Here is a 17,255-nt window from a genome sequence, read left to right as displayed (position 1 = left end):
TTGCAAGATATAATCTAACACTAGTACTACTATTAATAAATCTCATTCTGATGTTTGGAAAGTCAAAGGCATAAAATCCCTCCCAATATCAAGGTGAGAATATGTTTTAAAAATAGAGATTACATTTTTTCCATGATGAAAATAACCTTTTGCTCCCTCAGGCAGTTAGCTGCATTAATTATTACTCTCCCACCTCCCTTCTGCCAAATCATGAAATGGCACGAGCTCAGAGCAGAGACGCTCACCTCAGTCTTCTAACTGAAGGCAAGATGCAGAGCTGTTACACAAACCTGAGAGGAAGGGAAGAGGAAAGAGTGGATGGTTGGGGTAAATGTCACCCAGGATGAAAGGCTTGAGGAGAGAGCAGGGCAGGGAGGGCCCAGTTACAGATCTTAACCCACAATATACTCTTTGGTTCAAACAGAAGAAACTAGAGAGCTACACTACGTCAAATTAAGCGAGCAGTGCCTAGAGACTATGATAATAGGCACATTACAAATGCCTACTTAGAAAAATTAAGTTGTCTTTAGGAAAAGGAACACCCTTTCAACTAATTTCTAACTTGATTTTTGTTTCTGAAAGTTAAAGGTGTAGTCCAGGGAGACCAAAAATGAAAACTTGTGCATCTGGTGTCCCCTGAAAGCTTCATGTCATTGGAGGAAGCCACTGGGAAAGCAGAGAAGAATCTCAGAAAACATGCCCTCAAAAAGGGCAAAGATGGAGGGACACAAACAGCCTCCAACTTACTCCACAACTGAAAGCTTCTCCATACCCTATCTCACTTCCTTTGCTTCTGATTTACATTTTATGCAGGTGACTTATGGCAACGTTTGTAAGCATTCATGAGATGAGAGCGCAATGTAAACAGAGTCCTCTGTCATGTCATTCTTCTGAAAATAGAAGCATTTTCAAAAATACCCGGAAATGCTAAGACTATCAATGATGTAAAAACCTGTCAGACATAAAATCATTCTCTACCAAAATAAAAAACACTCACTCCTGTCTTTTAATCTTGATATCTTACCTGCTACAACAGAGCTGGTTTTTCAATGGGACTTGTATTCCCAACTCATTTAGACACTCTTGAAAATTCCACCCAAAATCTTGGTCACCTAAATCCATCTTTAGGCACTTAAGTAGCCTATTTTTTCCCCACAGATCTTAGCTATTGGTGGTGTTCTCAATCAGTGGGAGGTGCTGGCACTTAGGACCTCTGAAAATCAGGCCATGGATTTTCCAGTGTACACGTAAAAGTGCTGACGATGGTCTTTCAACACACACACACACACACACAGTATGTGAAGTACATGCCAAATTTGCAAGCTATTTAACTTTTGCTCAAATCCTCTTTTGATATACCAGTATTGGATTATAAAGACTTCAATAAAATGGAAACACCGTGCATATAATATACACATTTAGAGCAAACTTAATTTTAAAAAAGGTTAAACACCTCTCCCTCATACTCTCTCTCAAAAGAAAATGTTTGTTTTAAAGGGAAAAAACATAATATCATAAAATAGAGAGAGCCTGGAGGATTTTGGTTTCTTTTTTCCCCACAGCTATAGATAACTACATCGGAGAAATTGATAATTTTGCAAATACTTAGAATATTTTTGAAACCACAGTAATACTGTTTTGTAACTATAAGTGATCAAATATTTTTGAATTCATGACTATTTGGGCTACAAATCCCCATTTCAGTAATACACAACAGAAATAAGGAGTTTATAACAAAAGGCTATAAATATAAAAGAAGTTTTTTAAAATGTAAAGTTGTCTTTTAATATGCTGATAAAAGGGCGATGCAATTGAACGACAGATGCACAAATCAAAACTGACAATGTCACAATATAAAAGTTTGAGATACCATTTCAAAAAAAAAAAAAAAAAATCAAATTTACTTTTTTAAACAATTCTACAATTTTTTGTTCCCTGCTGCTACTTATGCTATTCAGTGTATTTCCTTTATAAAATTCCCATAGCATTATATTGTCACTGCTAATTTAGTCTTTCCATGTTTGGCATAAGACAGAAAATTATAGTCATTTCAAGATGAAAGACCTCAGAAAACATATGTCTGCCAGAATAGGGATTTCATACCACTCTCAGAACTAAATGCCAGTTCATAACATTTACACAGAAGAAAGCCAAATGTATGCATAGTGCCCTTCACTTTTGAAATAGTGAAAGGAAATGGCAGTAATTGAATTGGAAAAAATATGACCAACTCTGGAAAAAGTCTCTGTTTCAACTTCTGAAGCCGTAAAACAAGTTATCATTAAAGGACGTCCTGAACATGGATCAGATGTTCTAAAGCAAAACACAGCATACATCAGGATTGACTGTGGGAGGAAAAAAAAAACCCTTTTACGCATGCCATTTTCAGTGAAAACACAAAGAATCAAACCTCATGCAACCTGCATTTAGTACCTGATTTTAAAATTATCTTTTGTTTTGAAGCATGCTGTAGCACAGCACAGAGGCTTGGAGAACCAAATCCACTCTTAAGAATCTGAGCAACTTTGTAGATTCCTTTGCTACAATCCAATATCAGTTTTTCACTTACAGTAATCATTTTGCTTTTCACAAAACAAATTCCTTAACTTTTTTTTTTTTTTTTAAAAATACCACTGTCTCCAAAATATCAAGACTCTCACGAGTTGTTATATACTATACTGCCTTCTTTGCCAGCCATTAGTCTGGGGAGTAGTACGTATCTCAGACAGTAGTAAGCCTTCTGATGACACATCATAAATGCTGAATTTTCCACTAGTTCTATTTTTACCTTGCCAGAGTGATAACCAATCAGATGAAACAGAAGTCAGGATTCCCTCCAATCTGAGAGCTCTTCTCTCTCTCACCAATACAGGCAGGCCTGAACAGCTCTAAGGCAACAGCAATGGGTGGGAGACGATAGCATACCTTACATTTAAGTGCTGCCAACATAGCTACAAAGTGCAAGATGAAACCAGCACACAGCTGCACCTTTTGGAGGAGTTCTCAGTAAAAAGAGATATTTTAGAGTTAGTACCTGGCAAAGCCAAATGGAAATTTAAAGGTGGAATACTGGATCCATAGGTCTCTGAGCCAAATCTTTCATTATTGCTGGAAGAAGCTTGAAAGTGTATAGAAAAAATTAAAGCCTGCCCTTTAAAATGTAATAAGATACACTATGAAAAAAAGGTTCATTTACAAGTCTTTTATAGAGGAGACCATACATAAACAATTTAATTTGGATCTGAACCAAAATGACTCCACACAATTTTTTGAGATTTTTAGATATGGGTATGTGCAATTGTGAACACTTAAACTGCACGTGCAAATATTAGAGTGGTGCATGCAAGTCTCGTATATGAAAGTGTATAGGTCCTATTATATTCATAGCTGGTTGTGTGAGCAAAGATGCCCATTTTATCCACTCAACTGTATCATTCTCATACACACATCAGCTTTGAAAATCACACTCTTCATATTTGAGCAAGAAAGTTTGCCTAGTTAGGAGATCCTGATGAACACTAAACTTAAATATTTAACAGTAAACGGAGTTATCAAGCAAATTGGGTAATGCTTTCAACATGATTGGCTAGGCAAATTATTAGGAAACAGTGGATGTCAGGAGCCACTCAACACATTATTTTCAAACAATATCCTCAAATTAAATTGATGCCGTCAGTATAATTTATGACATTAGAAGAACCTCCAGATAATTTAACAGCTATACTAAGTATTTCAAGTATTGAAAATTGATGGGAAATAAATAATCTTCCTTAGCTGCTTCACATATAATTAAATCCAAGAAATAAGCAGGTATAATACCTAGTAGGGGGAAAAATGAAAAAAAAAGTTTCATTTTACCATCCATATTCCCCAAGTAGCTTCTAAATTTAAATTTAGAATTCATAATGATTGAGTGCAAATGCTTGTGCAGGATATTTTTTAAAAGTTAAATGAAGGTACAAATTAGAGATGAGGCAATCTTTGCACACCTGACTGTCAAAGGCAGCAAAATAGACTGCTTGACAGTTTACAAAAACAAACCACCACAACCCAACCACAGACAAACAAAAACAAACAAACTACGCCACCACCACATTACTTTGATTGTATGGACTTGTTTATCTCCATACTTTTCAACAAATCTGGACTCCAAAATACAGAGAAGGTGGGATTCAAGAAGGCAAAAGCACTATGCTCTCTCTACTGATACAAAGGTACAGATCTACAAAGCCTGGTGGGGAAACACAGAGTAGCTCTTAGTCTTATCATGAAGGCTTCCCTTCTCTCTGACCATCAGTTGGCAGTTGCCATGAAAGAGAGAGCCTGTATCCTAGTTGCTACCTTAATACTGGCTTTCACTAATTTTGGGCAAATACCCTTGGAGGCTTTAAAACTCTTCATTAGTGTAAATGACTGTTTATCAATACAAAATATGGAAGTTACTTACCTGTAACTGGGGGTTCTTCAAGATGTGTGGTCCCTATCTGTATTATATATGTGGGTATGTGCACCATGTGCCTGAGTCTAGGAATTTTTACTACGCAGTGTCCATTGGTGTGCACATGCACAATAGATCTCATTGTGCTCTGAACCAACCGTATAAAGGGAATTGCAGACAGAAGCCTCTCCAGTTCCTATTCTTACCATGAATACGGTCATGATCCACAGTAGAGGGGACAGAAGTTGGGTACTGGAATACATATAGGGACCATACATTTAGAAGACCCTCCAGTTACATATAAGTACACACAAAGAAGAAATGAAGCATGTTCCCTTATGTTCATTCAATACGTGGGAGATTAGTAAGCAGTAATAAAACAGGAGGCAGGTGCAAGGATCCAGACAGTATAGCTATCCATATTACTGCTGTGTCCATAGCTGCATCTGTGGTTGAAGTCTGGACCAATGAGTAATGTCTCATAAGTGTGTGTGTATGGAGCTTCAGCTCACTGCCCTTGTCATAAACAGATAACTAAGGGTTAATAACCCTTTACAGGTGAAAGAGACAACAAGCAGTAAACCGGAACACCTGACCAGAGGACCAATCAGGAAACAAGATACTTTCAAATCTGGGTGGAGGGAAGCTTTTGTTTGTGTTCTTTGTTCTCTGTCCGTGTTCTCTCTGGGGTCTGAGAGGGACCAGACGTAAGCAGATTCTTCCAATCTTTTTAAAACAATCTCTTCTGTTCTAATTCTAGTAAGTATCAGAATAAAGGTGGCTTTAGTCTTTTTAATTGTTTTTCTTTATTAGAAAATGTGTATTTGGCTGAAAGTATTTTAAATTGTATTTCTGCTGGAGGAGGTTTTCTTTCTAGTGTCTATAAGCTGAAAGACCCTGTAATATTCCATCTTGAATTTACAGTGATTATCTTTACTCTCCTTTCTTTTATTAAACGTTTTTCTCTTTAAGACCTGATTAATTTTTTCCCCTTGTTAAGGCAAAGGAACTGAGTCTGTACTCACCAGGGAAGTGGTGGGCGAGGAGAAGGAGGAGTGGGGGAGGAAAGGTGAATTTCCTCTTTGTTTTAGATTCACGGAGCTTGAATCTGTCTATCTCTCCAGGATAACCCAGGGAGGAAAAGCCTGGGAGGGGGGGAGAAGGGGGAGAAAAAACCTGATTTCTCTGTGTTGTGATTCAAGGAGTTTGAAGCACGGTAATCTCCTGGTGTACCCAGGGCGGGAAAGATCTGGGAGGAAGAAAGGAGGGGGAAGGGAAATGGTTTATTCCCCTTTGTTGTGAGACTCAAGGAATTTGGGTCTTGGGGTCCCCAGGGAAGGTTTTAGGGAGACCAAAGTTTATCAGGCACTCCAAGTCCTGATTGGTGGCAGCTTATCAAATCTAAGCTGGTAATTAAGCTTAGAGGAATTCATGTTGGTACCCCATTTTTTTGAACTCTAAGGTTCAGATTGGGGAATTATACCATGACAGGCCTACATATATTTAGTGAAGGTATGTCTCACAGAGATGCCACAGAGGCTGCTTGAGCTCTGGTGGAATGGGCTCTCTTGGTAACAAAGGAGGATGCAGCTTGAAATACACTTAAAGAGTCTCTGCACCAGATAGAACTCGATTGCTCCATTATCGTGATCAAAAGTTTGGGTGTTTTTCTAATTGCTTTTGTTCTCTGTCGATAAAAGGCCAGTGCCCATCAGACATCTAGAAAATGAAGCCTTCTCTCCTCGTCAGAGGCAAGCAATTTTGGAAAAAATACCAGTAAGTGGATGGTTTAATTAATGTGAAATTCCAAAATTACTTTAGAGATGAATTTCAGGTGGGGGCAAAGAGAGACCTTCTTTTTATGACAGATGGTACATGATGGATCTGCCATGAGTGCTCCCAACTTGCTCATGATCCTAGCTGACGTGATGGCAACTAGCAAGGCAACTTTTATTGAGAGATGAGCTAATGGTTCAAAAGGACGTTTGGTGAGAACTGAAAGTACAAGGTTGATGTCCTACTGAGATGCTGGCTTCGCCATTGGTAAAAAACTTATAATAAGCCCCATCAGGAATCTAGTAATTGTCGGATGAGTAAGGATGGTATGGTCATTAATTGGGGGAACTGTTGCAAGATGGACCTGTGGGGAACTGATGAGAGGCTTGATGTCTTAGGGGTAAGTGGGTATTCTAGAACAATAGGGATCCTAGTGGAGTCTGGAGATAGATGGCATTCTTGTGACCAAGAGGAGAAGCACTTCCATGGGCCCAAACAGTATCTCCTGCTTTGGTTTGAGAATGGACTGAACACCCACTGAACATGATGGCTCTACATCTGATGCTTATCCAGCTACCAGGCCGTGAGTTGTAGCGGTCCTTAGTTGGCATTCCTCGCTGTACCATTGTGTTGTATCAGCAGATCCGGAAATGGTCAGATGGGTTCAAATCCTCAGGAGTTCTGAGATTCAGAACTGTGTCAGTCAGTTGGGCATGAGGATGTTCCAAGCCCTGTCATGACAGATTTTTTGCAAGACTTGTGGTATTAGTGAGATTGGAGGGAAGGCATACCTGAGGTGGTCCGTCCAGGGTAGCAAGCGAGGTATTGTCCTTTGAGCCATGGCTCAGAGTTTCCCTGGAGCAGTATTGGGGTAGTTTCTTGTTCCCTTGTGAGGCAAAGAGATCCCAGGATGGTGTTTCCCACTGGCTGAAGATTTGGTTCAGAACAGAATCATAAATTTCACATTAGTGGTCTGTGGACAAATGTCTGCTGAGACTGTCTGCTAGGGAGTTCTGCACCCCTGGCAGTTATACTGCTAAGAGGGTTATGTGGTTTCTGATACACCAATTCCAGAAGTTGACTGCCTCTACTCACAGGGGAAGGGTTCTCTTCATCTAATGATGATAATAGTATTTCCATTCCATTAGTGTCTCTAGAGGATGTTACACAGAAAATACTAAAAAGTTAGATTTTTTAAGATCAGTACGTCTAGAAAACTTTCATCCAAGAGTTTTAAAAGAACTGGCCGAGGAGCTTTCTGGACCGTTCATGTTGATTTTCAATAAGCATTGGAGCACTGGGGGATTTTGAGATGACATGAAGAAAGCTAATGTGACAATTTTTAAAATGGGTAAATGGTCCTTTCAGCGTGACGTTGATCCCAGGGAAGATAATGGAGCAGCTGATACAGGATTTGATTAATAAAGAACTAAATCGAGGGTAAGCAACATGGGTTTATGGAAACTAGATTCTGTCAAATGAACTTTCTTTTTTTTAAATGAGATTACATGTTTGGTTGATAAAGGTAATAGTGTTGATGTATTATAGACTTCTCTATAGCATTTGACTTGGTTATTGCATAACATTTAGATTAAAAACTAGAATGATATAAAATTAACATGGCAACCATAAAATGGGTTAAAAACTATCTAACTGATAGGTCTCAAAATGCATCTGTAAATGGGGAATCATCAACAAGTGGGTCTGTTTCAAGTGGGGTCCCACAAGGATCGTTCCTTGGCTGTATGCTATTTAATATTTTCATCATTGACTTGAAAGAAAACGTAAAATCATCAGTGATAATGTTTGTAGATGTCACAAAAATTGGGAGAATGGTAAAAAATGAAGACAGGTAATTGATTCAGAGTGATCTGGATCACTTTGTAAATTGGGTGGAAGAAAACAATATGCATTTTAATATGGATAAATGAAAATGTATACAACTAGGATCAAAGACCGTAGGCCATACTTTCATGTTGGGGGACTCTCTCCTGAGAAGTAGTGACTCACAGAGATTTGGGGGTTGTGGTGGATAATCAGCTGAACATGTGTTCCCACAGTGACGCTATGGCCAAAACAGCTAATGGAATCTCAGGATTGCGTATAAGTAGGAAGGTTATTTTACCTCTGTATTTTGCACTGGTGAGACTGCCGCTGGAATACTGTGTCCAGTTCTGGTGCTCACAATTCAAGGATGCTGATAAATTGGAGAGGGTTCAGAGAAGAGCCATGAGAATGACTAAAAGATGAGAAAACATGCCTTATAGTGATAAAATAAATAGACTCAGGAGCTCAATCTAACAAAGAGAAGGTTAAGGGGTGACTTGATAACAGACTGTAAGAATCTATGTGGGGAACAAATATTTAATAATGGACTCTTCAATCTAGCAGAGAAAGGTATAATATGATCCAATTGCTGGAAGTTGAAGCTAGGCTAATGCAGACTAGAAATAAGAGGTACATTTTTAACTGAGAGAATAATTAATTATTGGAACAATTTAAACAAGGATTGTGGTAGATTCTCCATTGCTGACACTTTTTAAATCAAGATTGGATGGTTTTCTAAAAACTTATGCTCTAGTAATTATTTCAGGGATGTTCTATGCCCTTTGTTATAAGTGAGGTCAGGCTACATGATCATTAGGGTCCCTTCTGGCCTTGGAACCTATGACCACAATTTAGCTTTGGGATTAGTAATGATAAAGAGTTTAATCGTATTAGCTGAAGGGGCAAACAAGCCAGGTTCTGTTAACCAAGGCATTACGTACATCAAGAAGGAAGTTGTGAGTAGAGAGAGAAAGATATTAAGTAACAACGCACAGTCATAAATTAGTCAAGTACTGTAATTGAGAGTAGAAAGTCAAGCTGTTGGGAGGGAAGAAGCAGGCTCTTTCTTAAGGCCCTCATTAACCAAGGAGGCTGGATTGGCTATATGAAGAATGAAAGTGCCACTCAGCATGGGAGAGCGATCTCTTCAGGGCTCTGGAGACTATTAGGACAGAGCTATCCAGCACCTCATTAAGAAAATATTTTAAAAGTCAACATAGTTCCTGGGAAAAAGAGAGGGCTCAAACATCTCTAATATTGACTTGTGTGATTATTGGTGGCTTAATAGGCCTGTTTACTAAATTTGGCTTTTTATTTTTATCTGATGTTGTCAACCTGGCAGATAGTGCAGATTCAGGTCACCAGGAAAGCCTTGGCAGTAAGGGAGAAATGCAGAATGTCGCTCTAAAGTTAGACACAGAAGCAATTTGGCCTACCTGGGCTAAAAGCCTTTTGGACTAACGATCCCTTTTTGTCTGAGCAGAGAGAGGTTTGTAAGTCAAGATTTATTGGGCTGTGAACGATACCAAAGGCACGAACAATTCTGACAGGAAAAGGAGTGCGAGAAAGAACCACTGCCATTCACCTGGTATGAAGCAAAGTACAACTGCGAAACTTGGGGAGCAGTGGAGTTGTGCCTAGAGCCACATCAGAAATGTCTTCACAATATGCTGCAAATGAAACCTTGTCCCCCTACTGCAACCAAAACAGTAGGCTGTGATATGATTTGGAGGATGAGAATGACAACTCCATTTAGATGTTCCTTTTCAATGCTACTGAAGAATATTTTAGCCACAATCAGAGAGAGGATTTTTACTGGCAGGAGAATTTACCACAGCAGCCTATGTCAGTCCTCTCTTCCCTGGCTGGCTTGGAGAGAGCTGAATGACCCAGCAGTACCTTTTTTTCTGACATCTCTCTCAACAATGCCAATGACCTCTCACGGATACAGAGCATCTGTTAAGTGCCTTTTTGTTTTTTGAGAAAAAAGTAAAAACAAAAAACACCCATACAAACAAATCTCTTTCGGTCCGATACCAGTGCATAGAATAATGGTAAGAATTCTTTCAAGGAAAAAATAATGCTCTTTCCTACGAGGGACTGTGAAGCCCTTATTAACTTGAACTTCAGTCAATCCATAATATTGCTCAGAATGCTAAGTGAACATCTGTAGAATCCCGTAAATGAGATAGGTACCGTCATAAAACAGATAGTAGGAGTTAATAGAACAGAAGTACTTTATATCTCTTTTGACTGTAAGGGGTTAACAAGTTCAGTAAGCCTGGCTGTCACCTGACCAGAGGACCAATCAGGGGACAGGATACTTTCAAATTCAAATCTTGAGGGAGGGAAGTTTCTGTGTGTGTGCTGTTAGAATTTGGTTGTTGTTTCTCTCTGGGTTCTGAGAGGACCAGACGTGCAACCAGGTTTCTCTCCAATCTCCCTGATACAGCTCTTATAAGATTCAAAATAGTGAGTACTAGGTAGATAAGGCGAGTTTAGGCTTATGTTTGTTTTCTTTATTTGCAAATGTGCATTTGGCTGAAGGAGTTTAATTGTGCATTTGGCTGGAAGGAGTTCAAATTTGTATTTTGCTGAAAGGATTTAATTTGTACTTGAATACTTAGGCTGGGAGGGGTATTCCCAGTGTCTATAGCTGAAAAACCCTGTACCTAATCCATCTTAAATTTACAAAGATAATTTTTACTGTTTTTCTCTCTCTTTAATTAAAAGTTTTCTTGTTTAAGAACCTGATTGATTTTTTTTATTCTGGTGAGACCCCAGGGGACTGGGTCTGGATTCACCCACCAGGGAATTGGTGGGGAGAAAGGAGGGAAGGAGGAGAGAAAGGCTAATTCTCTCTGTATCAGGATTACTTTCTCTCTCAGGGAGAGTCTGGGAGGGGGAAAGAGAAGGAGGGGGGAAGGTGCAGTTTCCTCTCTGTTTTGTGATTCAAGGAGTTGAATCACAGTGATCTTCCAGGGTAACCCAGAGAGGGGAAGCTTGGGAAAGGCAATGGTGAGGGAAAGGGTTTACTTTCTTTGTGGTAAGATCCAGAGGGTCTGGGTCTTGGGGGTTCCCGGGCAAGGTTTTGGGGGGACCAGAATGTAGCAGGCACTGGAATTCCTGGTTGGTGGCAGCGCTACAGGTTCTAAGCTGGTAATTAAGCTTAGAGGAATTCATGCTAGTACCCCATCTTTTGGATGTTAAGGTTCAGAGTGGGGAATTATACCATGACAGGTACTTATGACAAAAATGTTCAAGGGAAGGTGCAAAAATATTTTTGTATAGTTGTGGAGAGAAAACACCAGAAAATTTCATAGAATAAACCAACAGCAATACAGCTGATTTTCAAGTGGGCAAATAAAAGTACAATAAAAGTATAATCCAATTGGACCATTCATCTGATCAACACAATATATAAAGGACATAGTGAAAACTCAATCTACCCTCTTTTGTACCCTGCCTACTCATTATAAAGGGAAATAAGTTTACTACAAGTCATACAGTTGCTTCTAGAAATTAATGCTATAAGTGAGCTGAGTCAATTGCCTGGCTATTTTCAGGACATACCAGTATAGCTATACGAGCAAAGATCTGGTTAAGCAAGTGTCAAGCTTCATGTGATGGGGTGGAGGGCATGGGGTGAGATGGAGAGAAAAGCAAAAAAAATCCCTGCCCCAGTCAGCATGTACAACACGGAAGAAGACGTGGGGCAATTTTCTGGGGGGGGGGAGAGGGGGAGGTGGTAGCAAGAGGTTGCTGCAGAAGTCAGGGGAGCATGCTTGGAGGAAAATTAGCTTGCTATAAAAACTAATGTAGTAGTCACTCCTAGATGATAGACAGGTTGCAGAACTAGACAGATCAATGTTCTGATCTGGTATGGCAAGTCATACATTACTATATATTGATCTTCTGCCCCACCAAAGGAGGGGGACTATTTATCTGTCTTCTCTTCACAAACAAATTTTTGTCACTGACACAACAGAGCATGCTAGAGCTCCAGCATTAATAATGGAAAAATCCCTCCACAACAAACTTTAGAAAAAAAACATCTGACTGGAAAAGCTTGGTGTGATGTGCAAACAAAATAAATCTTAGTGACACTAAGCCATTGGATTAAAGCCAACAGGTGATATTTTGGGATACTATTTTTCTTCATTAAGATGTAATACTTAACTGCTGCAAGTTAGATCCTGCACCTATTAATTTATGTTTCATAAAGCCTTGTTTCTATCTTCTGTTGAAAAGGAAGTTATTGTCTATGGTGGGGAGGAGTCATGTACATAATGTTCTATCAGATTAGGCCTCAGTAACTTTATGAATTATGAGCTGTCATCCACTTTTTTCATCTGCTATATAATATACTTCTTAGAAATAGGAGCTATAAATAATCCAACAGATGTTTTTTGTTGGCTTCAATTGGAGCATAGATAATTTTAAAAAAGCATCAGCCTGAAGTTAAGAGCATGTTGTAAAGATTGTATTCTGCTTCCCCCTATGGGTCAGTTTTTGCAATATCCCTTAAAGGTCTACTTGCATGTACATAAGCAGTGTTTTAGCGATGTAGATCTCTCACCAACAGAAGTTGGTCCAATAAAAGATATTGCCTCATCCACCTCGTCTCTGTAATTGCATTTAGTTATTGAAATCACTGCATTATATTACTAACCAGCACTTTCTACAGAAATATAGGCACATGATATAATTAAAGAAAAAAGAAAAAAAAAAAAAAAAAAAAAAAAAAAAAAAAAAAAAAAGAGATAAGAAGACAAACACTGGAGGAAAAAAATGTAAAACCCTACCATGGAAGGCTAACAAGAAAGTTACCAGATCTATGCAACATATATTCCATCACAAAGCTACATGCCTTGTNAAAAAAAAAAAAAAAAAAAAAAAAAAAAAAAAAAAAAAAAAAAAAGAGATAAGAAGTCGCACTCTGGAGGAAAAAAAACCAAAACCCTACCATGGAAGGCTAACAAGAAAGTTACCAGATCTATGCAACATATATTCCATCACAAAGCTACATGCCTTGTTTGTATGAATTTTAATCTGTTGTAAAAAGCATCAAAATGAGCAGAGGAGGAAGAAAGAAAAGAAATAGTTGGCAAGCAAAAAGGTGTGACAAGTAGAAACACTAAAATAAGAAGTAATTCCTGCTTTTACCTCATTCTGATTTTCAAGCTACCTGTCTGCTCCAAGGATGAGAATGCACCCAGCAGGCAGAGCTGGGAAGAATAGGCGCACCCTCTAACAGAACATTTTCAACCCTGCAATGGGAGCAAAATTGGGCTCTGGATTTGTACTACTGCCTGTCTGGATCAAAAGTGGGTCTCATTCTTTCATTCCCAATTGTTAGTAGTATGTATGTATGTATAGTTCAGTAGTTCCCATGCTTTTCTAACCGATACACCAGTATGAGCCAATACATATTTCCATCTAGGTTTGTATACCATACTCCTCACCCTAAGTATCTGAGTGACTACAGGAACACAGTATATACAAAGGCTTACCCAAGTCAATCATTTATTTAAATGACTAAATCAGGAAAACTGCTCTCTGAGCTGAAGCGATCATCAGGCTGAAAATTTATGACATATTTTGTGGAGGAATGTTTCCGACCACCCTGCTTATTTGGTTTTGTTATTTTTTACGCAGAAGCTGCACTCTTCATTTCCTTTTGTCATGCGCATATTCTGAGGCACACACTCCTCTTCTCTTTCTTGTTCAGGATGGCAGCTCCAGAATTACAGTAGTGCCATGCTCCTAAGTGTGAATCTTCTCCAACTTCCTTCACAGCAAACACTGTGGTTAAGAACAGAGTGCCACAGAGTGGCTATAACTTAATGTTCCAGCTTGTGGCAATGGTTTTATAGCTAAAAAAAAAAAAAAGTGGGAGGGGAGAGGAGGGGGGCAAGAGAGAAGGTGCTCCACTGAATATTAGAGTGTATCCTGGATAGGCTGTGAGCACTACCTGTGTGTTGTATTGAGGACAACATCTGGTGACCTACTTACCAGATCCTTGCATAACTTTATATTGCAGAAATCCCTAGTCAGTCAAAGCACCATTGTAGAAGGCACAGTCCAAACACAGTCCCTGCTCCAATGACCTTTCAGTTAAGCATGTGACTTGTCAGAATGTTAACGTTCCTTAAAATTTAAAACCATGCAGTTATTTCTAACATTACTTCTGCATTCCGTAGTCCCATTTAAAAAATACACTGTCCGACTTCAATAAAAACACACATTATTTAAAACATACCAGGTGTAGGGAGAGAATATCACTTTAGCCGTTTACACAGGATTTCACTTACTGTGAACATGTTGAGGGGAGTGTTAGGAGGAGCAGGGCTCCCTCCGGCTGACATGTGCTACACTACAAGGGATACAATAAATACAAATTATTCACACACACAAAAATACCCTACCATAAAAGAATATTAAGGTTGCCAAGCCAAAGCACTCAGAAACTAAAAATGCTAGAATTAAGGTTGCCTGTGAAATCTTAATTTGCCCCCTTGTGCATATACATTATGGTAAATCTTTAAATTACATGGATTATTTTCCCCCCACGGGATCCCTGACTCCTTCAGTGCACAGAAAGGACAGTGCTCTAGGAATTACTTGGGGTTAAGCAGCAGAAGAGGCTGTTTTCTTGGGTTCCATTCGGGGTCTGGAACAGGAGTATCCTCTAGTGGGCACAGACCCTTCTGCCCCTGTTCCCCTTCAAGCTTGTCCCTATGCCATTCCAGACTGTCTTCCACCCAGCTTTTCACCCTGGAGATGTTGGGAGAACTTTGTCATACAACTTGGGTTTTGGATCCATATTCTTAGCCATATCCTGACGAGCAGGGAAGCACTGGATCACTTGTTTGCAGAGACTGCAGTTACCTTTCTGAGAGGAGGAAGCAATAGAGGAGCCTTTGTCCAAGAAAGCATTTCTTGGAGTTGACAAACTTGCTAATTACTGACCAGTATCATACCTTCCCTGCTTGGGTAAGATTGTGAAGAAGAAGATAGGTCAAATTTCACATAACTAGAGACCTTCAGTCTCCTTGACTCTTCTCAGTCTGGGTATAGACCTGGCTATGGCACAGACACCACATTGGCTGACAATCTCCTCCTAACAGTGGATGAAGACGGGTGTCCAGGCTGGTATTATTAGATCTATCAGCAACTTTCAATACCACTGACCACAAGACATTGCTGACTCACCTGCAGACCCTCACAGGAGCGAACGGGGCTGCTCTGCAGGCTGTCCTCCGCAAGATAAGGTGGTTATCTTTACCCTCGGAAAATGACAATGCCTCAGCAAAGAGGATGACCACCATCTCCAGTTGTTTCCAGTGAGGCTGAAGTCAGGTTGCCGTTAGGGACAATGGTGGCCCCTAAGTCACAAATTGTGAACAAGGGGTTCTAAATTTGTGCGCGCGTGCATTTTGTTCCTGACATGATCACACAGACAAGTTTGGGGTACCATCACTCTCAAAATGTGCAGAAAAACCCAAAAGCAGACACAAAATGATTTTAAGCTAATTTCGGGGAGGGTGACTCATGATTTTTCAACGTTTGGAGTTTGGTATTGCTGATAATCTAATAAATATTTTGCATCTTTAACTTCTTAGACTATGCTAACACTACAACTTAGGGGTGTGAATCCCAGCTCACGCAGACATACTTGTGCTACCTCTCATTTGAGTCTGTGCGCTAAAATAGTAGTGCAGCCAAAGTAGCACAGGCAGTGGCACAAGGGCTACCTGACCCCAGTACGAACCCACCCAGGCCATCCCTGGCGCTGCCTGTGCTATTATGGCTAGACTGCCTATTTTTAGCATGCTTGCTCAGAGGAGAGCTACCATGAGTGTGTCTACACAAGCTGGGAATCAGACCTAGCTCATAGTGTAGCCATAATTTTTGATTAACAATTTAAAGGCCCCAGTTCAGCAAAGCATCTATCATACGTAAAGAGTTTAATCACATGCTTAACTTAAACACATCTGAATTCCTAGTCACCTAAGTGGGACTTAAGTTCATGCTGAAGTGCTTTGCTGAATCAGACACAAGGTCATAGTAAGTAAGTATCTCTTACGGCATGATGTGCTCCTGAAGGGCAAACAGGCTCACATGGCACGGAGAGAAAGAGTTCAAATCTCAGAGAACTTAACAAAATTAAACTAGAGAAAATATAAATAATTTTATATAGTAGAGAAATAACAGCCACAGCTTCTTTCCTACTGTTTCTTTATTTGCTACCATGTGCTATTTTTCATAGTAGAAGTATAGATCTCATAAAAATTCCTCCATAATTATTTTTGCTGGGGGAAAAACATTTAAAATGGAATACTACTTTAACAACACAAACCTCAGTTTGTCTCACACTCACCCCAGGATTTGCACAACACTCCTACTAAGGCATGCGCTATTTTGGCTTGTTTCTGTATCGTATCAAACTGAATATGCACCAACTAATACTGCAGGTGAGCTAATCATTAGTTAGTAGGTCCTCATCAGAGTCACTGAGTTTAAGGCCAGGAAGGACCACCAGCTTGTGCTAGTGCTCGGCTCCAGAGACGTCTTTTAAAGGATTCTGTTTATTCAATAATTTGAGTGAAAATATGCAACTTTGAGGTAATAAGATCTTTCTGCACAAAACAATGAAATTCTGTTTTATCAAGTGACTGTGCACGAATGTGGAAGTGAAGGAAAAATCAAGTCACTCTCACAGTATCCAGCCAGGCGATTTAGACAAGTAAAACAAAATCTTCGCCTTTGCAATAGAAAAATACTGTGTGCAATTGCGTTTGAGAAGTTAAATTGTTTAGATTTGGAAGATTTACATAAAAATCCTGGCAGAAGCTGATGACGGACAAAAACCAAAACAACTACTTCATCTTGGGAATGATGGAAAGCATTTATAAGTATCCTTCCAGAGAAATGAGAAAGTTAAAAATGAGTATACAGCAGTCACCCATCTAAAAAATCCCAGCATTAGGATGGCTTTTTTCATTCTGCAAGTCAACATGTTTCAACTCAGGTCTCTTCTCTTCCTTACTCTGAAAGAGAATGGGAATTGCATATCTTATTCTAGGAATATGAAAGAACAGAGCAATGCTAGAAGTATGACAGCAAATTAGTTAAATGTGAAATACATTTTTATTAATTCATGCTGTGGTGAACTCACCATAAACTAAATATGGGCTAATTATACCTTAGA

At 39.3% G+C, this 17,255-nt stretch overlaps 1 protein-coding gene across 2 annotated transcripts in view; it reads right to left on the bottom strand.

Moving 5' to 3' along the window:
• The window catches only part of PIK3R1 (phosphoinositide-3-kinase regulatory subunit 1), a 75,067-nt gene that overhangs the window by 29,629 nt on the left and 28,183 nt on the right, over positions 1 to 17,255 (bottom strand). Inside the window, exon 1 of one of the 2 annotated variants that reach the window (XM_032805201.2) lies at positions 2,434 to 2,689. The exons of the other annotated variant lie outside the window; for it this stretch is intronic. Coding sequence (XP_032661092.1) covers positions 2,434 to 2,578 — 145 coding nt within the window. The 5' untranslated portion in view covers positions 2,579 to 2,689. Of the gene's footprint in view, positions 1 to 2,433; positions 2,690 to 17,255 lie in introns of those variants that run through there. 2 annotated transcript variants of the gene reach the window in all.

The sequence above is a fragment of the Chelonoidis abingdonii genome, chromosome 6 (assembly GCF_003597395.2).
Source record: "Chelonoidis abingdonii isolate Lonesome George chromosome 6, CheloAbing_2.0, whole genome shotgun sequence".
In the NCBI taxonomy this organism is placed as follows: Eukaryota; Metazoa; Chordata; order Testudines; family Testudinidae; genus Chelonoidis; species Chelonoidis abingdonii.
This window is presented reverse-complemented; position numbering and strand designations above follow the sequence as displayed.